We start from the raw sequence: 23,453 nt of genomic DNA on the forward strand, positions 1-23,453 counted from the left end.
TTGAAGCTGAGACCTACAGGTAGTTTATACTTTTCATTTAATTTGAGCAATAAAACTGCACTGAGGAGTAAGAGCATGGTAAGGGCAGGCTGGTAATGAAAGCTACTTTGTGGAAATATTCCAGATGTGATTAAATAATAAAATATTGCTTGGTTCAGTGCCATTATTAAAGTTGCATTAATGCATAAATATTTAACTGTGACGTACAATGAACATAACTCATTTTGAAATAATAAATATCATCAGAATATAATAGGAATTTACATACAAATTATTTCTTTATTTCAGTTACAGCCCAGCAATGTGGCAAGGGAATTGGTGGACGAAAGTCACACTTACACTCAAATGCTGTGGTCGTGGCATCTGGCAAAACCTGACCAATGACATCCTAAAAAATGTAAGGAAAAATTCATTAAATATCAAATGGGAAAAGCCTGATTTGCATTAAATCACTTGAATCCCTCCCCACTGCCCCAAAATGAGGACGTTTTTAGGGCGAAACACAAATCTGCTCCCATCACGATGTTTTTCTCCTCCCCTCCAGGAGAACTCTTTTCCTCCCAGATAATTCCCCCCAATTTCAAACAGCTCTGTGCTCTCTGCTCCTGCAGGTGAAAAAATCCATTTTTCCCTTGGGCTATAAAAACATGGGCACCTAACTGATCAAAACCAGCCATAAAAAGAGCTTTATTACGCTTTTTTTTTGCTTTAAAAACCCGTTTCCTCCCGTTTGCAGGGCTCTGTCAGCCTCACCTGGGATGTGAACTTCTCCAGAATTCCGGAGATGAGCTCAAACACTGGGGGAGAATTCACTGGAAGCTCCCAAAGCAGCAGAGAGAGCACCTGAGGCAGCTCCACACCACCAAACACGAAAACCTCTGCAGCCACCCCCAGCTCCAAGCCAATGCTTTTTTGCAGGTGCCAAAGAAGAACTTTTACCTTTTTTACCAAACCCCACCAACTCCACATCCCTGCTCCAATTCAGATTTTTTTTGCTGGGACCAGAGAACTTTGACCATTTTTCAGCCAAAATTTCCAGTCCCTGCTCCACCCCAGTTGTTTGTTTTGGTGGGTTTTTTTGGTTTTTTTTGGGGTGTTTTTTTTTTTTTTTTTTTTTTGTTTTTTTTTTTTTTTTTTTTTTTTTTTTTGTTGTTGTTTTTTTTTTTTTTTTTGCTGGGACCAGAGAAGAACTTGGATCATTTTCCATTTTTCCAGCTTTTACCATTTTTCCAGCCAAACCACACCAACACTTCCAATCCCTGCTCCAACCCAACCATTTTTGCTGCCACTAAAGAAGAACTTTTACCATTTTTCAGCCAAAATTGCCAATCCCTGCTCCAACCCAACTTTTCTTTTTTGCTGGGACCAGAGAAGAGCTTTTAGAATTCTCCCAGCCTTTATCATTTTTCCAGCCAAAACACACCCACAAATCCAGTTCCACACCCCTCCTCCAACTCAATTTTTTTTTTTCTTTTTTTTTTGCTGGGACCAGAGAACAGCTTTGATCATTTTTTCAGCTTTTACCATTCTTTCAACCAGAACAAACCAACATTTCCAATCACACCTCCCTGCTCCAGGTACCTGAGAAGAGTTTTGACCATTATTCAGCCAAAATTTCCAATCCCTGCTCCAACCCAGCTTTTTTTTTTTTTTTTTTTTGCAGGTACCAATGAAGATCTTTCACCATTTTTTAGCCAAACCACACCAACACTCCCAGTTCCACATCCCTGCTCCATCCCAGATTTTTTTGCTGATACCAGAGGAGCTCTTTTATCATTTTTTTCTAGCTTTTATCATTTTTCCAGCCAAAACACACCCACAAATCCAGTTCCACACCCCTCCTCCAACTCAATTTTTTTTTTTTGCTGGTACCAGAGAAGACCTTGACCATTATTCTGCCAAAATTTCCACTTCCAACCCCTGCTCCAACCCAACTTTTTTTTTTTTTGCTGGGACCAGAGAAGAGCTTTGATCATTTTTTCAGCTTTTACCATTTTTTCAACCAGAACAAACCAACATTTCCAGCTCCACATCTCTCCTCCAAGCCAGATTTTTTTTTTTCCTGCTGGCACCAGAGAAGCTCCTCGATCATTTCCTCAGTTTCTCTCATTTTTCCAGCCTCTCCCTTGCTGCCAACCCACGAGGAGCCACATCAGGGCACGGCACCAATGCCCAGCGTGGCTCTGCCCCTCCCTGGTGCCTCCTGCCACCGCCAGGAAAAATGAAAAATGAACTTTTTGGAATTAATGAGCCCCAGGATTTATTGCAGCACATCCACTGGAGCCGCTCAGGGTGCTCAGCACCCCCTGCCAAAGCTCCACTGATGTCCTGCCTCTTCTGCTCTCTCCATTTTTCTCCTTCCTCGAAAAGGATGAAATTAAAGATTCCGTGCCACAGAGACACAATTAATAATATGTGAAAGCAGCACAGGATTTCCACAGAGCCAACTGAAGCAAGTAATAAATATAAAACTTCCTCGTGGTGCCCGAGATGTGAAAATAAATCAAGAGATGTGGTTCAAACTATTAATTGCACACCAGAAATGTGCAGTGTGGCTTAATTGTGGAATTGTGCATTTGTAGAGGAAAAAAAAAATAGAGAAAAAAAGCCCCAAAATATTTCCATGATGTTCAAAATTCTTCCATTCTCCAGGGTTTACCAGCCTCTGTCAAAAGCCACTATTTCTAATAAGAAATCAGTCTTGCCTACACAGAAGACTGCACTAATTGTTCTTAAATCCGTTCATTTAAACATTGAAAGTTCCTCAGCAAAATCACTTTAACTGTCGTAGATTTAAGCCCCTTGTCAATGTTCATCTATGGGCACACAGATGCTTCTATGAAATTAATTTAAAAACTGTTTGAAAACTGGATTTAAGGGGTGTGGAAGCATCAGAGGCAGCCCTGCCAACCCCAAAAACCTGCCTGGAAAACTCCAAACATCCCAAAGCTCTGACACAGTGATAAAAACAAAACAAAACAAAAAAAAAACTTATTTTCCTGCCCCCCTCCAGAATAACTTTTTCTGCATATTGAGACTCCTTTAATACCAATAATAATCATACTAATAAGAAGTAATAATCACAGTAATACTAAGTAATGCTAATAATCAACAAGCAATGAATCACTAAGAAATAGTCACGAGGTGAACGACAGAGCCCAGGTGTCGCACTAAATGAACAGCGAGCGCCCAGAGCTCTGCTGGAGTCGCAGGAATCCGTGGAACGAGTGGATCTGGCAGCGCAATCCCAGCACTCTGCACTTCCCCGAGTGGCTGAGCCAGGATTAAAGGATTATTCCAAATTTCGGAGGATTACGCGTGCCCGGGGGATTTTCTCCTATCGCAACAGAGATCAGGAGCAATGAAATACAAAATACTCCCACTTGTAGGAGTTCTGCTTAATTGGGTTTTTGTAAGGGATACAGAAATGAAAAGCCTCAAAAAAAAAAAAAAAAAAAGAGGAGAAAAATCTGGGAACAGCAGGTGCAAGAGGAACTCCAAAACCAAACCTGTGCTCTGGGGCAGCACGGGTGAGAAAGCAGAAAATGTGAATTTTTTATGCACCCTGCTCAACTGCCAGGGTAAATATTGATCCCCCAGCTCTCATGGTTCAGTTAAATTTGTTTTATCTCACGATGGCAACGTGAAGTTACCCAGGATTATTAAATACCCCAGTGACAGGAGGAATGCAGACAGCTTGAGGGGAGAAAAACAAATAAGCTTATTGTAATTCATTTAGTGGGGCCTCAAAAATAAAGCTATTTACTGGTGACTTACAGGCCTGCAACGCTGATACACAGAGAACTTATTTCAAGTGGCACCAGGAAGAACAGCTCTGAAAATGAGGATGGAGATAAACCTGCATACCAGCCTGAAATGCTGCACTCACTGGGAGGTAAAATTAACAAAAATCAGCTTAAAAAGCACCTGAAAATATAATATTATAATAATAATTTCACCAGCATGAAATGCTGCAAGGCTGCACCCACTGGAAGGCAAAATGAACAAAAATCAGCTTAAAAATCACCTAAAAATATTAAATAATAATAATAATTTCACCAGCATGAAATGGTGCAAGGCTGCACCCACTGGAAGGCAAAATGAACAAAATCAGCTCAAAAATCAGCTTAAAAATCACCTAAAAATATAAAATAATAATAATAATAATTTCACCAGCATGAAATGGTGCAAGGCTGCAGCCACTGGAAGGCAAAATTAACAAAATCAGCTCAAAAATCAGCTTAAAAATCACCTAAAAATATAAAATAATAATAATAATAATTTCACCAGCATGAAATGGTGCAAGGCTGCACCCACTGGAAGGCAAAATGAACAAATTCAGCTCAAAAATCAGCTTAAAAATCACCTAAAAATATAAAATAATAATAATAATAATTTCACCAGCATGAAATGGTGCAAGGCTGCACCCACTGGAAGGCAAAATGAACAAATTCAGTTTAAAAATGAAGCCGAGGTGTTCCAAGCTCCAAGTCTGCTCCTTCCTCACCTTCTCTCAGGGAGCTTCGCTGCCACTCCTGATCCTCTGTCACCCACAGTGGCTCTGCTCACTTCTACATAACCAGCCTGAACTGACAATAATTCCAGATGGCAGAGGGGAATCCCGGAATCACGGGTTATATAGTTTTATATAGTTTATATAGTATATGGTTTATATAGTATATGGTTTTATTTTGGGGGAAAAAAGAAGGAAACCAAAAAGCTCCACCCATGGGAGCTGAATTGGGCTCTTCTTCCTTCAGGGTGGGTCCCATGGGCTGCTCTGTGCTGAGAAAACCCCATGAAATTATCACTGAGGCTTTATTTGGTATTTTCAGGGGATTTTTAAGCTGAGCTGGAGAAGACCAGACCCATTTCGTTTAAGGGCACACTGGGTCACCCCAGGCTTGTGCAACCACCAAGGGGAAACTGCCCCTCCCAAAAACCTCCCTGTTCTGCCAAAGGTTCTGCTCCCACTCCTCCATCTACAGAAAGTCGTGGAAAATTAAATGTTGGAATTTCTGCCATCCCTTCCAGTGAGCTCTGCAACCCTCTCGGCCCAACACCGAGCAGTTTCCAGCAAAGCAGCCCCTCCACCCCCACGTGTCCTTTCCACGGGATCAGCATCCTGAAGGACACCTGCAAAACCTCCCTCCAACGTTAATAACAAGGTGAAAACTGAACGCGCAGGTGAGGGGTGCTTTGGGAAGGTTTCCTTGGGGAAACGGGGGCACAGAGTGCTGTGGATGTGCTGGGGAGGAGAGGTGAGGGCAGGCTGCAGAAAGCATCACCTGCGCCCCGAGCTGCTCTTCTGGCGGGGACACAGCTGGGAAGAAGTGGGATAAAAACCCACCCCCATTCCCGAGTGGGACAAACAACAAACACCCCCATTTCTGCATGAGAAAAACTCCCACCCCCATTCCTGAGTGGGATACACAAACTCCCACCCCCATTCCTGAGCAGGACAAACTCCCACTCCCATTTCTGAGGGGATAAACAATAAAGACCCACTTTCATTTCTGAGTGGGATAAAAACCCATTTCTGAGTGGGACAAACTCCCACTCCCATTTCTGAGTGGGATAAAAACCCACTCCCATTTCTGAGCGGGACAAATCAACTCCCACTCCCATTTCTGAGTGGGATAAAAACCCACTCCCATTTCCGAGTGATACAAACTCCCACTCCCATTTCTAAGTGGGATAAATCAACTCCCACTCCCATTTCTGAGTGGGATAAATCAACTCCCACTCCCATTTCTGAGTGGGATACATAACACCCACTCCCATTTCTGAGTGGGATAAATAAACACCCACTCCCATTTCTGAGTGGGATACATAAACTCCCACTCCCATTTCTGAGCAGGACAAACTCCCACTCCCATTTCTGAGCAGGACAAACTCCCACTCCCATTTCTGAGCAGGATAAACAAAGTCCCACTCCCCTTTCCGAGTAAGCAGAGCGCAATTCGTGCAGACGGACAAAACGCCACAGCAGCAAAGGGGCTGAGGGACAGGAGGCACAGCGGAGCCGCAGCCCGGGAGGGCACACGCCACCACGAGCAGCGGTGGCCCAGCCCGAGCAGAGCCCGGCATTCCCCGAGCAGGGAACGCTCCTTCCCAAAGCCCAGCTTCTCCTCGAACCCCCCGGGCCGGCACGGGGGTCCCGGTGGTGACACCCTCCCGGGGCCGGCACGGGGGTCCCGGTGGTGACACCCCCCGGGCCGGGAGCGGGGGTCCCGGTGGTGACACCCCCCGGGGCTGGCACGGGGGTCCCGGTCGTGACACCCCCCGGGGTGGCACGGGGGTCCCGGTGGTGACACCCCCCGGGGTGGCACGGGGGTCCCGGTGGTGACACCCTCCCGGGGTGACACGGGGGTCCCGGTGGTGACACCCTCCCGGGGTGACACGGGGGTCCCGGTGGTGACACCCTCCCGGGGTGACACGGGGGTCCCGGTGGTGACACCCTCCCGGGGTGACACGGGGGTCCCGGTGGTGACACCCCCCCGGGGCTGGCAGCGGGGGTCCCGGTGGTGACACCCCCCGGGGCTGGCACGGGGGTCCCGGTGGTGACACCCTCCCGGGGTGACACGGGGGTCCCGGTGGTGACACCCTCCCGGGGTGACACGGGGGTCCCGGTGGTGACACCCCCGGGCCGGGAGCGGGGGTCCCGGTGGTGACACCCCCGGGGCTGGCAGCGGGGGTCCCGCTCCCGGTGCCGGCCGGCCTCACTCACCAGCACGTCCCTGAAGAGCAGCTGGGGCGCGGAGTGCACGGTCCAGTCCACGGCGGCTCCGTCGGGGACCTTGATGCGGATGACGAGCGCCTGGCTGTCCATGGCGCCGCAGGGGCCGCAGAGCAGCCAGAGCATCCCCGCCCCGCGGGCTCACATGCTGCGGCTGCCGCTGCTGCTGCTGCCGCTGCTATTGCTGCTACTGCTGCCGCTGCTGCCGCTGCTATTGCTGCTGCTGCTGCTGCCGCTGCTGCTATTGCTGCTGCTGCTGCTGCTGCCGCTGCTGCTATTGCTGCTATTGCTGCTGTTGCTGCCGCTGCGGCCGCCGGGCCGCGCCGGGCCGGGCACAGCCTGCACCGCCCTCCCGCAGGAAGGAGCCGCTGCCCCGGAACCAAAACGGAGCCCCGGGAGGAGGGGATGTGCGGCGGGAGGAGGAGGAGGAGGAGGAGGAGGAGGAGGAAGGGGAAGGGGAAGGGGAAGGGGAGGCGGCGCCGTGGGCGGGAGGAGGCGGTCCCGGCTCCGCGTTAATTGTTTTCCTCTCTCTGTGCCTTGTGTTTTGGCAGGATTAGCGCAGTTAAATGGCGAATCCAGGCGGGCCGGGCTGGGATTCCCGCTGGAAGCGGTGCAGAGCCCCCGGCGCTGCCGGTGCTGCGGAGGGACGGGCTGGGGCTGCTCCGGCCGGGGCTCGGCCCGGGCTGTCCCACCACGGATACCGACACCCGGACACCCGGACACCGACACTCAGACACCCGGACACCGACACCCAGACACAAACACCCGGACACCGACACCCAGACACCCGGACACCGACACTCAGACACCCGGACACCGACACTCAGACACAAACACCCGGACACCGACACCCAGACACCCGGACACCGACACTCAGACACCCGGACACCGACACTCAGACACAAACACCCGGACACCGACACTCAAACACCCGGACACCGACACTCAAACACAAACACCCGGACACCGACACTCAAAACACCCGGACACCGACACTCAGACACCCGGACACCGACACTCAGACACCCGGACACCGACACTCAAACACAAACACCCGGACACCGACACTCAGACACCCGGACACCGACACTCAAACACAAACACCCGGACACCGACACCCAGACACCCGGACACCGACACTCAGACACAAACACCCAGACACCGACACTCAGACACCCGGACACCGACACTCAAACACCCGGACACCGACACACAAACACCCGGACACCAACACTCAAACACCCGGACACCGACACTCAAAACACCCGGACACCGACACACAGACACCCGGACACCGACACCCAGACACAAACACCCGGACACCGACACCGTTTGGGAACCCAGCACATCCCTCTGGCTGCCCTGGATGTCTCCAGACCCTGGCAGGGGGCTCGGAGACCTTGGCACCAAGACAAAAACACCTGTGGCTTCCATTTTAGCCCGTGGAAAAAACTGCCAGCTTTGTGTGAGGAATTACCAGCCACAAGGGTTTGAGTGGTGTGGTAGCTGAGTTAACACAGGGTGGAAAAGTAGAATTTTGGGGCTTTTTAGAATGGGGTTCAGGGGGACAAGGTGGAGGGATTTGGGCGTGTCCTGACCTCCTTCTCCTTCTCCTTGCCCTCCATGTCTTGCTGCGGTGGTGACACTTTTCTGTTGGTTTAAGATACAGACACACTGTCCAACATAAATGACAGACATTGGCACGTTATTGTAACCATGGCACACGGAGTTTTTGGTATGAAATGTGAACACTGCCCTGAGGACAGACAGAATGCCATGGCCGGCCTGCTGGACAGAGCTCAGCAGGGCAGAGAGAGAATGTTCTGGATAAGGGAAAATAAACAACCTGGAGAAGCCGACCCTGCGCACTCAGACTCCTCCTTTGGCTGCACGGGCTGGAAACCAGGACTTCTACACTCTCGGGGTCACCTCGACACCCGGGCCCCGAGACACCGGACGGTGCCAGCTGCGCTGGGGTGACCTGCCCGGGGAGCTGGGGCAGTCACTGCCCCTGGAAGTGTCAGGGATGTCCGAGTGTGGCACTCGGGGACGCGGAGCGGGGGGATTGTGGGGCTGGGCGAGGGCTGGGCTCGGGGGTTCTGTGCCCCGCTCTGCCCATCCCTGCCTCAGTGTCCCTGCAGAGCAAACAGGGAATGGGCACTGGGAATGGGTTCCGGGAATGGCACTGGGAATGGGTACTGGGAATGGGTTCCGGGAATGGGTTCCAGGAATGGCACTGGGAATGGGTACTGGGAATGGGTTCCGGAATGGCACTGGGAATGGGTTCTGGGAATGGGTTCTGGGAATGGCACTGGGAATGGGTACTGGGAATGGCACTGGGAATGGGCACTGGGAATGGGCACTGGGAATGGCACTGGGAATGGCACTGGGAATGGGTTCTGGGAATGGCACTGGGAATGGGTTCCAGGAACAGCACTGGGAATGGGCACTGGGAATGGCACTGGGAATGGCACTGGGAATGGGTACTGGGAATGGGTTCCGGGAATGGCACTGGGAATGGGCACTGGGAATGGGTTCCGGGAATGGCACTGGGAATGGCACTGGGAATGGCACTGGGAATGGGTTCCGGGAATGGCACTGGGAATGGCACTGGGAATGGGCACTGGGAATGGGTTCCGGGAATGGCACTGGGAATGGGTTCTGGGAATGGCACTGGGAATGGCACTGGGAATGGGTTCCGGGAACAGCACTGGGAATGGCACTGGGAATGGCACTGGGAATGGGTTCCGGGAATGGCACTGGGAATGGCACTGGGAATGGGCACTGGGAATGGGTTCCGGGAATGGCACTGGGAATGGGTACTGGGAATGGGTTCCGGGAATGGCACTGGGAATGGGTTCTGGGAATGGGCACTGGGAATGGGCACTGGGAATGGGTACTGGGAATGGGTTCCAGGAACAGCACTGGGAATGGCACTGGGAATGGCACTGGGAATGGCACTGGGACAGCCCAACACCTGCAGGAAGGGCCGGGCACTGTGCCAGCAGCTGTCACACACTGCACCGTTCCTCCCCGTTCCGGCTCTCCGGGGTTGATGTCCAGGTACAATTCTGTCATCTCTGAGCTCCCCCCGTCCGTCAGGGATGCAGCTGAAATCAGCCCGCTCCAGACCACGACCCATCTCTCTGGTGGGAGAAAATCCCTGTCCACCTCAGCACCAAAGACATTTTTTTTTGACAGCTCTGCGGTCACAAAACGCCAAATTCAGCTTTTAAAACAAGCTTCTCACTGCCACAAGTCACAGGGAGAGCTCTCTGCTCCGCACAGCTCTGCAGCAGAAAACTATCCACTTCTTTTTTGAAGAGAACAGCATTAATCTCAATTGTGGGCTATTGATCCGTGCGTTTTATCACACTCTCTCACATTATCATCTCTGACAAACTGGAGTATTTGAGTTATTTTATCAATTTAGAGGGGGGGAATGGGAGGTATATGTAATTCCTGAAACGTCTTCAAGCTTCTTCATATTTGAATTCTACTTTGTTTGAGCTTTAGGAAAAAAAAAAAATTCAATGGCCATTAACAGAGATAAATTCTCTCTCTGTTCAATAACTTTATAATTTAGTTCCTATACTAAAAATTAATAGAGCCCCAGCTCCTAAGGATCTAAGGGACTGGTGGTGCCCACACAGACATCTTTCTGCTCAAATGAACCTTTTACCTGCAGTCCCTGTGTACCTTTCACTCAGCTCCATTTCAATCAGAGTCATTTTCTATTAAATTTTAAAGAATAGGACACAAAATGATGGAATTTCTATAGACCTGCAATTTTTCTAAAATGTCTTCTTCATTTATGAGACTATGGGGAAAACCAACTCAATTTGCCAAATTTGCATAAATATTACGTCGATTTTCCAGGGCTAATCATAACCTTAATCTCCCATTCTGATTTGTGTAATCAAACTTGAAGGGTTTTTATATCTTAAGAACTACAGCACATCAAGCACATATTTATTGATACAGGTTTGGTTTTGCCACAGACTTCTTTAAAGCCCAAGTTTAATCAGAAATTCTCAATTGAAATACACAAATTGTTGATACCTATTTTATCATGCTGCAGAAGTTTTGCTATGAGATGTCACCAACATTTATTTTTATACATTATTCTTTAATGGTGGGGGGGAGAATGGTGTTGCAAGAACACAATCCGTGATTTCTTAATATAAAATATTCTTGAAGTTCTGCATTTGGGTAGCCCAAGAACCTCTCCTTAAAAAGTTCAAGTTCCCAGTACAAGGACTCCAGAAGCCCCATTAAAAATCATTTAAATAATTGATTTTCCCCACTAAATGCAGACAATGCAGCGTTAATAACCACATCTCCAAAATTACTGTTCACCCACAAGGGAACAGCACCCAAAACCCACAAAGGAACAACGTAGCAATGCTTCAATGAGAGGATGGTGAAGCCCAGAGCTGGGCAAAATTCAGGTGGTGAAGCCCAGAGCTGGGCAAAATTCAGGTGGTGAAGCCCAGAGCTTGGGAAAATTCAGGTGGTGAAGCCCAGAGCTTGGGAAAATTCAGGTGGTGAAGCCCAGAGCTGGGCAAAATTCAGGTGGTGAAGCCCAGACCTTGGGAAAATTCAGGTGGTGAAGCCCAGAGCTTGGCAAAATTCAGGTGGTGAAGCCCAGAGCTGGGCAAAATTCAGGTGGTGAAGCCCAGAGCTTGGGAAAATTCAGGTGGTGAAGCCCAGAGCTTGGGAAAATTCAGGTGGTGAAGCCCAGAGCTGGGCAAAATTCAGGTGGTGAAGCCCAGAGCTTGGGAAAATTCAGGTGGTGAAGCCCAGAGCTTGGGAAAATTCAGGTGGTGAAGCCCAGAGCTGGGCAAAATTCAGGTTTTTATTTGTGAGGGGGAAAGAGCCTCCCTTGGTGGCTGCCAGCTGCTGCCACTCGCAGTGTGCTGCTGCTCTCTGCTGCTTTCCAGAGCACCGGGAGCATCCCGAGCTGGCCACGGCGAGGAAAGAAATATTTATTTCCAGAATGCTGACACAGGAGGGAGGGGAGGAAAATCGTTATCCTCTCGCAGGAGTCTCCGTGAGGATGGAAAAATGCTGTCTCCCGGAGATTTGCTTCGCAGGGTAATTTGCTCCAAGAGTAAGGAAAGAAGTTGTTGTGTGGTTAATTCCCACTGCAAAGGAAGTTGCCCAGCACAAGAAATTTTCTAGCTTTGCTCTGTCACAAACACCCTGTAATGGAGTTTTGGGTCCCTCCAGCAGAAGTCTGTAAAAAGAAGAAGAGGGAGGAAAACAAGAGCTGCTCCCCCTGGCCCTGCTCTTCAATTTTGCTGTGGCAGGACGTGGATTCAGGTTTTCCTGGCCTGAGGAGGGAGGTGGGAGCTCATTCTCAGGAGTGGCATGGGTGAAAATGCCCAGCAGTGAATTAAAACCAAGATTAGGATTCCCAATTCCTCCAGTCCTGCACTCATCCCCTTGGATAAAAGGAGGCAGAGGAAGGATAGAGGCAGAAAATGCTGATTTCATTCTGGATCCTACTCAGCATCTCCAATAATCTCATTATTACTAGAATTTTCCCAGCTATGACCTAGGAATAATGTATTCATATATATAAAAATACATAGAAATAATATAATAATAAATATATAATAATATTAAATATATTATATAATATATATATTATATATATTATATATTACTATAATATCAATTACATATACTATATATAACATATATCATATATATAATATTATAATATATAATAAGATACATCATATTATAATAAAGTAATATAACATATTGTACAAATAATATAATAATATAGAAATAATGTATGACCTGGGACTAATGCATATTTATGATGTAACAGGCTAAATAATTCCCATTTAACTATGAAAATATTTTGGAATACTATTGTATTCCAGCACCAGTGCTGTGCCACCTTACCTGTAATTCAGACACTGAGTATAAGTGTAGAATTCACCAAATTCAATTTATCATCCCTGCTTCCCCCTCTCACCAGTTTCTAGGCTGGAATTATAAATATCAAAGGACACACTCTCAGTTTCCTAGAGAGAAATGGCACCTGATGGTTGTTTTAGGAGCACACATTTTTCCTGTCTTTTTGGAAAGATATTAATATCTAACTTTCTGTGTTGATAAATAACATACCATGGTGAAATTCACTTTTTTTCCATTCGATTGCCTGTGAGTGCAGCAAACTGAATTCCCTCAGGCTCGTGAAAAATAGGTCAGCAGTGTCCAGGCTTTCTAAATATATTCTTCCCTGAAAGGCATCTCCTGGAAAGACTCACCAAGTGCACCATGGATAAATTCAGACTCCTTAAAAATGGCATTAGAACTTCCACCAAACTTCCACTGCCACCCTGCAGTTTCTCTGCAACAAGGAAGGACCGTTTGGGACCCAAGGACCAGGAAATGAATTCATCTTCTTTTCAGCTCTCAGGGAAATCCACTGGCCTCAAACAGATCTTTTAGAGCTCTTTTTTTTCGCAGTAAACCCAACTCAGACTGAAAGAAAGCAACAACGGTGGACTGGATTTAGGCTAAATTAGTAAATATTTCGGTTTTGCTTTAAATGATGCTTAACTTTTGCAGGTTATATGGTGCACAGTGACAAGGTAACTCCAGCAGTTGGGCTGTGTGTGGTTAATGATGCTCCTGTACCCCTTCAGACCAGCTCCAGGGGCTGCATAATTGTTTTTCTGTCAACCTATAAATTCTTGAGTAACAACAAAATTATTGTGATTTTTCTTCCTAAATAATTCATATCTCACAAAGTACATAAGTAGGCCCATGAATCACTGAGCACGTAACAATCATATCTAATGGCATTTCTTCTTTTAGGGAAAAAAAACTTTCTTCTTTTAGGGAAAAAAAACAGGTTTGACTTTGTAATCTTGTTCAAAAATCAGTGTTCTAATCTGATATTTACATTTTAAACTTGAAAGTTCCCTTGATCAGAGTTTTTGTCTGAAGGATTGCTTTTAATCATGTTTTCCACTTTTAATTCTACTAGGATTATTAATATCACTGCAAGTAATAAATTGGTTTTATAATGAACGACAACAGGGCTCATAAACTGCATCACTTTAAGTGATGCAATTACCTTCAAAATCACTCCAGGTTGTTTGACTTTTTAGGACTTAAATGCAAAACCAACATCTTATTGTTTTCTAGAAAGAAACCTTTCAAGCAAACTTGCAATATATCAGTGACAATTTTCATTCTATATTCCCTGGCTGCAGTGCTGAAGCTGCCACTTGTTCTCAGGTGTATTTAAACTGAAAAATACAGCCCAAAATTTCAACCACGACTTCTATTTCCAGAAACAGGGAAAGGGATCAAGATGACTCTCAGAATTATTAACTCACTTTTCTGTAGTGAACATGATTAAGGGGTTACAGCAAAAGCCAATATAAATTAAATGGCCACAGTAAATAATACATGAAGCAAAATCCCCTTTGTTTCAGGAAAAGTTGCTCTAAACCAGAGCCCTGAGGGCATTCAACTATTAAAAAAATACCTAAATTTCATTCAATAATAATAACATACATCAGGGAGATCTATAATTATGGTTTGTGAGGAGATTTAGGTCAACACACAAGGTAAGGTGAGGACAGATTTAAATTCTGCCCAAGTCAATGGAAGGTCAGCAGGAGAAAAGCTCTGGATATTGCTCCAGGGAAAGAGAGGGGAGCAGGAAAAGAGCACAAAAACTGATTTTTCAGACAATATGGGAATACTAATCATAAATATTTAGAAGTTCCAGTCCAATCTTTAAATCCAGAATTAATTTACAGTGGGGGAAAAAAGTTAAGAACTTCGTGTTGAACTGGGTCCACCTGCACGTCGTTCATCAACTGGTGATAAAAAGAGGGATATTAATTCTAAAAACATTTAAATAAAATGAACTGCCTGGACCACGTCTGCATCAGCAGCCCCAAAACTTCAGGAAAACAAACAAAGCCACCAATGGTTAGGCACAATTTGGAGACAGCCGCAGAAAAGGGCAATTCTTGGGGTAACTCATTAGCGCTGCGGAGTCTCAGGTGAAACATTTATCAACCATACAAAAAGGCCTAAAAGTGAAATATAGTAATTAAGAGCTGGGTTTTATCGATTGCGTGGCTTAAGTAATTTTTCAGAAGCCACGTAAGATTTAATAAGTATAAGTAGTTAAAGATCCTGCCTTGGCTCTGCCATTAGAGTGTAATTGAAGCGGTAAAAAAGATCAGCTGAACGTGTGTTGATTACCACCTTATCTTTGAAAGGCAATTAAGCACCTCAATCATTGCAACAAGATTTGATTGTGCAGCCTTTATTGGACATTGATCTTTCAGCAAAGCAGCTGCATTTCCCATTAAGTGACAGCAGCAGAGTTTAACTGGGACACCCGAGCCCGCTGACCCGGCCGAGGGGTGACACCAGCAGCTCCTCCAGCTTCAGGTGCCCACAGAAATCATTATTATTTAAAGAGGTGCTACAGGGAGGAGCCACCCGATCCTCGGGGGTTCTTTTCTCTGGAGTAGTTAAGGGAGGTGAAACAAAGCTCTGGGACGTCATCTCTCCCTCATTTAAACATCAGCAAAGAGATAATTAAGGCGAGGCTAGCAGGGGGAACTAAACTTTATTCTGAATGGGAGGCAGTGCAAATCAAATCTGTCAGAAGTCAAAAGGGTCATTTTGTGGATCGATTGCTCCTGAGTGCTGCAGAATTTTTTGAGACTGGGTGGTACAAATCTTCCTGGCCCTCAATATCTTGCATTCAGGCCAAAACTTGAGTGATAAAAAAATAGAGGCTAAGAAGTTGGTATTTACAGCAAAACAGGAGGGGAAGTCGGATGAAACGTTTTACCTTTGACAACAAGCAGCCGGCTTTATAGTCACACATGAAAATGACTGCATCATGATTTCATAACTCAAGTTATCCCTTACAAACAGCTCGTTTCCCCTCTGAAGAAGTGCAAGAGCTCCCACCCGAGCCTTCATGAAAGGGATGAGCAATCCCAGATTTGCACTCTGCCCTCGGACATCTCCCAGTTCATCCTTTAGCACCATCAACTTCCCAAGAGCAAGAGGTCCATTGATTTTCATGTAATACAAGAAAATATTACATTTGCTTAATTGTTACACAGTGAGATCATTGAACAAGAGATCAGGGCTCTATTTAATGCTGCAAGCAGCACGGAACTGCAGCAATCAATAGGGCACTTTGTCAGAGATGCTCTCCAAGGAGCCCTGCCCATCACTGCAGGCACAGGGGGTGCTGCTGCACTTATTGGAAAACAGGTAAGCAAAGTCAGCAGTGCCCATTATCAGAAATCAAACGAGCTGCAGGGAGAGGAGCTGCAGCTCCAACGAAGAGCTGTATTTATGGTCTGGTAATTAAAAACCATTTTATCAACCTTGTGTTGAGCCTAAACCTCTACAGCCAGGTATTGATGAGCTCTGTGGCAATGAATGAGCAGTATTTGACTTTAAACTTATGGGCTGCAGTGGAAATCAGCTCGAGGAAAATGCTAACTGCAATTTTTCTTATTAACGAGGGTTCTTGTAATGCCACCTTTGCATCTTTGAGACATTTACCTTGGGGCAAGAATATTCTCCAAAATGTAACAGTGCAAGCACTTCTCTGATTAAAGTGTTTAGTGCTGCTTTTAGGAACGCCACGTGTTGCTTCATTAGGTGGGAAACACTTCTGTTACCTGGAATGAAGTTAAAAAGTATTTAAATGACATTATACTGTAGCCATAGCTTGATAATCACTTACTGAGGAAAAGTGATTCCCCTTCAAACCAGCCCCTACCCATTTTACATTTCTTTTCTGACTCCTGAGAACTGGAATGACCAACTTCCATCAGCAGCTGTGGGACCTGGAGCTGACAGCATTAACTGCTGGCACTAAACCCCAGCACCAGCAAGAGATCCTGCACAGCCTTCCTGTCTCCATTCCTTCCAGATTTCCACTATCCAAACAGTTCCCCAAAAGCTATTTTTTTTTGCCCAAGTTTCCAACTGATATGAAGTCATTTTGTCATTGTTAGGCACATTTTTGTGCCTAAAGCTGTGCTTGGTTACAACTGGAGGAATCAGTTATTTTGCATCCAAAAATTGAGATATTCTTGTAGTATTCTTCTCATTCTCCCCATTAATTACAAATACCAGCAATTTGTGAATTAGCACAGGGGGCTGAATCTTCTACACCACTTAGATTTTGTACTTACCTATAAAGCAATCAAAAGAAAAATAACAACACACATCTGGAGCTCAAGAATTGCAAAAGATACAAGCAGCAAATGTATTTTGGATATTTTATTTAAATATCATTTCAAGAAATGTGACACAGCCATTTTGCACTTGTTTTAGGGTGGGGTTTTTTTTTTTTTCCCCAAAGGCTCTTCCAGGTGATGGTGGCCACTCAGTGCCAAGGATTTATTCAGGCACAGTTACACCTGTGACAATTAATTCAATATGAAATATCTAGATGGGATCTACACCTGAGCAGCTTTATCTTTTCAGGGACATTCTGAAAATGTCAGTGCATTCACAGTTTCCTTGCCCACAGGCTACAGTTCAGTTCTCTGAGTTGATAAATGCATCTCTTTAAATGATCACAAGTTAGTCCAGCAGCACCAGTCCCTGACTCCCAGACACACCCTCAGAAATTCTAATTCTTCAACTTCACACCTCTGCAAAAATAAATCTCTCACGACCAAAAAGTCCAGGCAGCTTCCTGAAACAGCACACTGACTATGAGAACATAGTGTAAAAACCAAAACTTTTAGGTCTTTTTTAGTCAAAGGCAGCAGATATTTGCAGCACAGACCCCACCAGAGGACAGATATTCAGTTCAGTACATGGCTCCTTCATCCTCTTTGTTTAGGAAATAAATAGTGACTGGGCCATGGCTGGTGTGAACAGTCTCTGTGACACGGGCAAAGAACCAGGAGCCAATTCCATACAGCAAAGTTGGGATGCCTAAGGAGAGATAAAAACACGTTACACACTCACAGAGTGAAATCCAGTCTGCAAATTCAGAGCGAGGAATGGTGACTTCAGAATGAAAGGAGAGGGGAAGTATCCCTGGAAAAGCTGCCTTAGAAATATTTTGTCTTTATTTAAATGCAGCAATCAGTGCTTAACACCTTTCCTGTTGACACGAGGAAGGAAGCAGCAATATGCAGGAATTATGAGAAGAAGAAAACAGGAGGAGAACAACATGAAAGAAGTGAAATATTGCCATGTACATGTGATTTCTACTGATTAAATATATATACACACACATATATATATATATATATCTTCAAATACTAAACCCAAACTCCCAGAATATCCACTTAAGTTACTGGAGTCTGTGTCAGAGCAGAAATTAAAAATAGGCTGTGAATCCATAGATCAACATGAAGCTGTTCTGGGGAAAATTGGATCAGCAGTCAAAACTACCAGCTCCAACAGAACTGCAATGGACAAAAAGGTTTATAATTAATTAATTAAATAAATATATATATATATATATATATATATATATATATTTAAAGTGACATGGGTTAGCCCTGCCAACTTATCCATCTATTGCAGATAATATTCTATTTATCATAGAGGGAAAAAGAGGTGGATTTAGGCCCTGAATTCAGAAACACCACATTTAGCATGCTTGAAGCTAAGTGCTTAAGCAGGATTCCGAGGGAAACAAATTGCCTTTTTAATCATGTTTTGCAAATATTTAAGTATGAAACATGAAGGGTAGTTGTGAGAAAAACAAAGGTGTGACTGGGTGGAGGGTAAAAGAAAATCGGATTTAAAGGTGCTGCTAAGAAATCAATCTTTGTGATTATATTTTCTCACTACATCAGTCTGGGAAGGTCAGAAAATTAAGAGCAGCAGACACGCTTTGAAAAAGACACTGAAGACTTGTGAAGAAAAGAAAATTTTAAAAAATTAAACACAAAAACAAAGGATGCATGAAATGTTATGGCACTGGCACTGTCAATGCTCTGGCATTGAAATAAGCATTGAATCTGCAGCCAAAGTTTTGGAATAGTTTATTTCAAAAGTATGTGTCTATACTATATATATAATGTGTGTGTATGAATGTATATACAGAAGATTAACCATGCCTACTTTGACATTAATAAGGTGCTGATAAAGCCGTTTTATGATAAGGATTTCTATTCCAGCAGCACATTAGGGTCCCAGCAGCCTGACCATTCCTGCAGCAGACGCTGCCTGAAAGAGTTTCGCTTCAGAGCCGCTCAGAGGACCAAAGTTCATCCCCAGCACGAGGATTTCCAGCTGGAAAACGCTCCCTGCTCGGGCATGAGCCGCTGCAGTACCCAGGGTCCGACCTGCGGCTGTCACGGGCGCTCCGAGAACACGAGCTCGGCCAAGCGCCCCCGGCAGGGCCGAGCTGCGGCTCTGCCCCTGCCCTGCGCCCGCAGCTCGGAACTCCCGGGCCGGAGAGAGCGGGAGAGGGACGGGGAGAAAGGGACAGCGGGAACGGGAGAGGAGCAGGAGCAAGGAGAAAGGAGAAAGGGCGAGGGGAAAGAAAGGAGAGGGAGCAAGGAGAAAGGGCGAGGGGAAAGAAAGGAGAGGGAGCAAGGAGAAAGGGCGAGGGGAAAGAAAGGAGAGGGAGTAAGGAGAAAGGGCGAGCGGAAAGAAAGGAGAGGGAGTAAGGAGAAAGGGCGAGCGGAAAGAGGAGAGAAAGGAGAGGGTTTGTAAGGAGAAAGGGCGAGGGGAAAGAGGAGAGAAAGGAGAGGGTTTGTAAGGAGAAAGGGCGAGGGGAGAGAGGAGAGAAAGGAGAGGGTTTTTAAGGAGAGGGTTTGTAAGGAGAAAGGGCGAGGGGAAAGAGGAGAGAAAGGAGAGGGTTTGTAAGGAGAAAGGGCGAGGGGAGAGAGGAGAGAAAGGAGAGGGTTTGTAAGGAGAAAAGGAGAGGGGAAAAGAGAAGGAGAAACAAACCCTCTCTGTTTTTAAGGAGAGGGTTTGTAAGGAGAAAGGGCGAGGGGAAAGAGGAGAGAAAGGAGAGGGTTTGTAAGGAGAAAGGGCGAGGGGAGAGAGGAGAGAAAGGAGAGGGTTTTTAAGGAGAGGGTTTGTAAGGAGAAAGGGCGAGGGGAGAGAGGAGAGAAAGGAGAGGGTTTGTAAGGAGAAAAGGAGAGGGGAAAAGAGAAGGAGGAGAAGGGAAAGCAAGGAGAGAAAGAGAGGAGCAGGGGAAAGAAAGGAGAAAGGGAGGAACGGGGGAAAGACAGAGCGAGGGGGAAAGAGCAGGGAAAGGAGACGGAGAGGGCTCGGAGCGGAGCTGCGCGGGGCCGTCCCCCTCAGGCCGGCCCGGGCCGCACTCACCGGCGTTGAGCACCTTGAGCGCCGTGAAGAAGGCGTCCTGCAGCGCCAGGTCCTGCGGCGCGCCGCGGGAGCAGTGGTACTTGATGAAGGGGAAGCAGCCGGTGCGCAGCACCAGGTAGTTGGCGCCGTCCACGGGCCAGTTGAAGTGCGAGAGGCCGAACTGGTCGTTGCGCACCGCGCTGTACTTGACGCAGAACGAGGTCCAGTGGGGCAGGCGGCGCTGCCGCAGGTGCTGGCTCAGCACCTCGGAGGCGGCGGGACGGGCCGCGCCCGGAGCCGGGCCCCGCCGCCGCAGCAGCAGCGCCACGGCCGCGCCGTGCAGCCGCCGCAGCAGCGCCCGCATCCCGCGGGGCTCCGCGCCTGCGCCCGCAGCGCGCCTGCGCCGCCCGGGGGCGGGCACCGAGCGGGGACGGAGCGGGAGCGGCCCGGGACGGAGGAGCGGGAGTGGAGAGGGAATGGAACGGGAATGGAACGGGAATGGAGAGGGAACGGAACGGGAATGGAACGGGAACGGCCCCGGGACGGAGGAGCGGGAGTGGAGAGGGAATGGAACGGGAATGGAGAGGGAACGGCCCCGGGACGGAGGAGCGGGAATGGAACGGGAACGGAACGGGAATGGAACGGGAATGGCCCCGGGACGGAGGAGCGGGAGCGGGAATGGAGAGGGAACGGCCCCGGGACGGAGGAGCGGGAGTGGAGAGGGAATGGAACGGGAACGGCCCCGGGACGGAGGAGCGGGAGTGGAGAGGGAACGGAACGGGAACGGCCCCGGGACGGAGGAGCGGGAGTGGAGAGGGAATGGAACGGGAATGGAACGGGAATGGAGAGGGAACGGAACGGGAATGGAACGGGAATGGCCCCGGGACGCAGGAGCGGGAATGGAGAGGGAACGGAACGGGAATGGAACGGGAACGGCCCCGGGACGGAGGAGCGGGAATGGAGAGGGAATGGAACGGGAACGGAACGGGAATGGCCCCGGGACGGAGGAGCGGGAGTGGAGAGGGAACGGAACGGGAATGGAACGGGAATGGAACGGGAATGGCCCGGGACGGAGGAGCGGGAATGGAGAGGGAACGGAGCAGGAATGGAACGGGAATGGCCCCGGGACGGAGCAGCGGGAATAGAACGGGAATGGCCGCGGGAATGGAGAGGGAATGGCTCCGGGAACGGAGCGGGATAGAGGAACGGGAATGGCCCCGGGAACGGAGCGGGACAGAGGAGAGGGAATGGCCCCGGAAACAGAGCGGGAATAGAGGGGGAATGGCCCCGGGAATGGAACGAGAATGGAGCGGGACAGAGGAACGGGAATGGAGGGGGAATAGCCCCGGGAACAGAGCGGGACAGCGGCCCGGGAATGGAACGGGAATCACCCCCAGTCTGGGCCCCTCGGTTCGGGAAGGGCACTGAGGGGCTGGAGCGTGTCCAGGGCAGGGAACGGAGCTGGGAAGGGGCTCAGCCTGGAGAAAAGGAGGCTCAGGGGGCCCCTGTGGCTCTGCACAGCTCCTGACAGGAGGGGACAGCCGGGGGGGTCGGGCTCTGCTCCAGGGAACGGGGACAGGAGAAGGACATTGTCTCAAGCTGCACCAGGGGAGGCTCAGGTTGGACAGCAGGAGGAATTTCCCCATGGAAAGGGTGCTCAGGCCTTGGAAAGGGCTGCCCAGGGAGGCTTGGAGTGCCCATCCCTGCAGGTGTCCCAGGAGCTCCTGGAGGTGGCACCCAGTGCTCTGGGATGGTGACAAGGTGGGGATCGGTGACCTTGGAGGGCTTTTCCAAGCTCAGCGATCCTGGCATTCCGTGACAGACACACCGAGGCTCCCTGGAGCTGCCCGTGCTGAGAACATGGGTCACCCTGAGCCCTGCTCCGAGTGTGAGCATCGCCACAAAATGGACAGGCACACTTGCAGAAAGGTTTTGTTGACACTGACATGCTGAGGGAGCACCTGCAGCACTGCCCAGGCTCACCTCTGTCAGGAGTGTATCCAGCTGCACTGGGTTTACCTGGCAGAGCTCCCTAAAAACCTTCAAGTGTCAGACCCCTTCAAAGACATCATTTAAAATCACAGCCTAGATTCCATTTTTCTAAGTAAAAGCTAAGGTTTTGAATCATTTAACATTCTATATGGGGGGGAGTCCAGAAAACTGAGAAATGGAAACAGATTTTCTTTCAATAATTGCAAGCAATACCTCAAACTCAGCAATCTCAGACCATTGAGCTATCCACTATGAACATGCTAATTAATCAATTACTACCCAACAATATGCCCTCTTTATTTACTGTACTACATGTGTGTAGAACAAGTAATTATTAATCATCACCAGCAACAAATTTCCCTTCAAGTTCACCTCCCTATAATTAATAGAGCATATAGTTTAGCTTTAATGTATTTCTTTAGTAGTGGTAACAGTGCTGAGGGTAGAAAAGTTGGAATCTGGTACTGTGCTGAAGGGTTGAAATAAAGTATTGAACCTTTAAAGTGATACAGTGCTGTTGTGTTTCATTAATTACATTAATGAAGGCTGTCAATGATTGTAGTTCTTAATCTTTTGTTCTTCATCAATGTAACAAAATCTGGAATCTAAAATGAAATGCAGAGGATCTGTGCAATGTAACAGGGGGTGCCTCAGAGCTACAGTATCCCACTGTTAAATGGATTTGATATGAGTTTTTAAGGATAGCCTTAAAAATCCAGGGATTTGTTACCTTAACCTAGAGGGAAGGTGGTAAATTCCCCTGATCTTGAGGTACTGGAGATCTTCCAGGAAAGAGGGAGGGTGAACGTTTCATTTCAGAAGACATCTGGAAGTGGTTGTGTTGATAAACTGCTTTTTTTTTTTTTTTTCTCTGTGCTCAGAGTTGTCATTCTAAATGTGGAAATGTGGGCTAAAAGCTTTTTTTATTTCTTTTATCCAGGGCTTTAAACCCAACTACCTAAAACAGGAGACCCAGTTTCCAGTATCACCAGCTCCAGGTAGCTCTTTCAGGAGAATGACCCAGTCTGTGCTACACTGAATTCTTGCTGGAACAAAATCCACCAAGTGCTGCTAGTTCAACAAACATCTCCATTTCCAGCTCTGACTCCTGGGGAGCACAAATCCTTTATTTTCATTGTCTGCATCCTCTGCAGGTGCTGCCAAACCTGCTGGCCCTCACCTGCTTCCATGAGCATTCCTCCACTCCCTGCAGCTGAGGAGCCAGCTCCAGATTTTGCCCAAATCTGGCATTTTTGGGGGCAGTTTCTGATGAGAAACCACACCTGGGCCACCTTCAGTCTTTTGCTTCACACTTGTTCTGTTTTCTTCCCATCCAGCTCACGTTCTGAAATTCAATCTACAGTTCAACGACTCTATTACTCTTCTAATGAGTGGGAATAAATAATGCAGT

The 23,453-nt window shown here is 47.7% G+C and overlaps 2 protein-coding genes and 1 long non-coding RNA gene across 14 annotated transcripts in view; 1 reads left to right on the plus strand and 2 right to left on the minus strand.

Moving 5' to 3' along the window:
* The window catches only part of MAP2K5 (mitogen-activated protein kinase kinase 5), a 136,046-nt gene extending 128,900 nt beyond the window's left edge, over positions 1–7,146 (minus strand). For 9 of the 12 annotated variants that reach the window (XR_011003580.1, XM_068203513.1, XM_068203510.1 and 6 more), the window contains exons 1-2: positions 6,731–6,931; positions 340–388 (exon numbers count right to left, since the gene is read on the minus strand). Coding sequence is in view for 11 of the 12 variants with exons in the window: in XM_068203513.1 (XP_068059614.1) it covers positions 340–388; positions 6,731–6,865 (184 nt within the window). In the remaining variant the exon portion in view is untranslated. Of the gene's footprint in view, positions 1–339; positions 389–6,730; positions 6,932–7,042 lie in introns of those variants that run through there. The other 3 variants (XM_068203506.1, XM_068203504.1, XM_068203505.1) reach the window with 2 other exon arrangements.
* Positions 1–23,453, plus strand: part of LOC137481673 (uncharacterized) — a 358,787-nt gene that overhangs the window by 169,931 nt on the left and 165,403 nt on the right. The window lies entirely within an intron of this gene.
* Positions 17,035–20,435, minus strand: C13H15orf61 (chromosome 13 C15orf61 homolog). The gene is made up of 2 exons (XM_068203498.1): positions 20,072–20,435; positions 17,035–17,713 (listed from the first exon to the last, which is right to left on the minus strand). Exons 1-2 carry the CDS (start codon positions 20,412–20,414, stop codon positions 17,586–17,588), a joined length of 471 nt encoding a protein of 156 aa, XP_068059599.1. The 5' UTR covers positions 20,415–20,435; the 3' UTR covers positions 17,035–17,585.

This window comes from Anomalospiza imberbis, chromosome 13 (genome assembly GCF_031753505.1).
Source record: "Anomalospiza imberbis isolate Cuckoo-Finch-1a 21T00152 chromosome 13, ASM3175350v1, whole genome shotgun sequence".
Classification (NCBI taxonomy): Eukaryota; Metazoa; Chordata; class Aves; order Passeriformes; family Viduidae; genus Anomalospiza; species Anomalospiza imberbis.

Bases quoted from the DNA above. Each gene is read 5' to 3' on its own strand.
- C13H15orf61 (XM_068203498.1), bottom strand. From the start codon at position 20,414: ATGCGGGCGCTGCTGCGGCGGCTGCACGGCGCGGCCGTGGCGCTGCTG. The intron at 17,714-20,071 runs GTGAGTGCGGCC...ATCTCTCCTTAG, and splicing joins GCTCAAGGTGCTCAACGCCG to GCATCCCAACTTTGCTGTAT.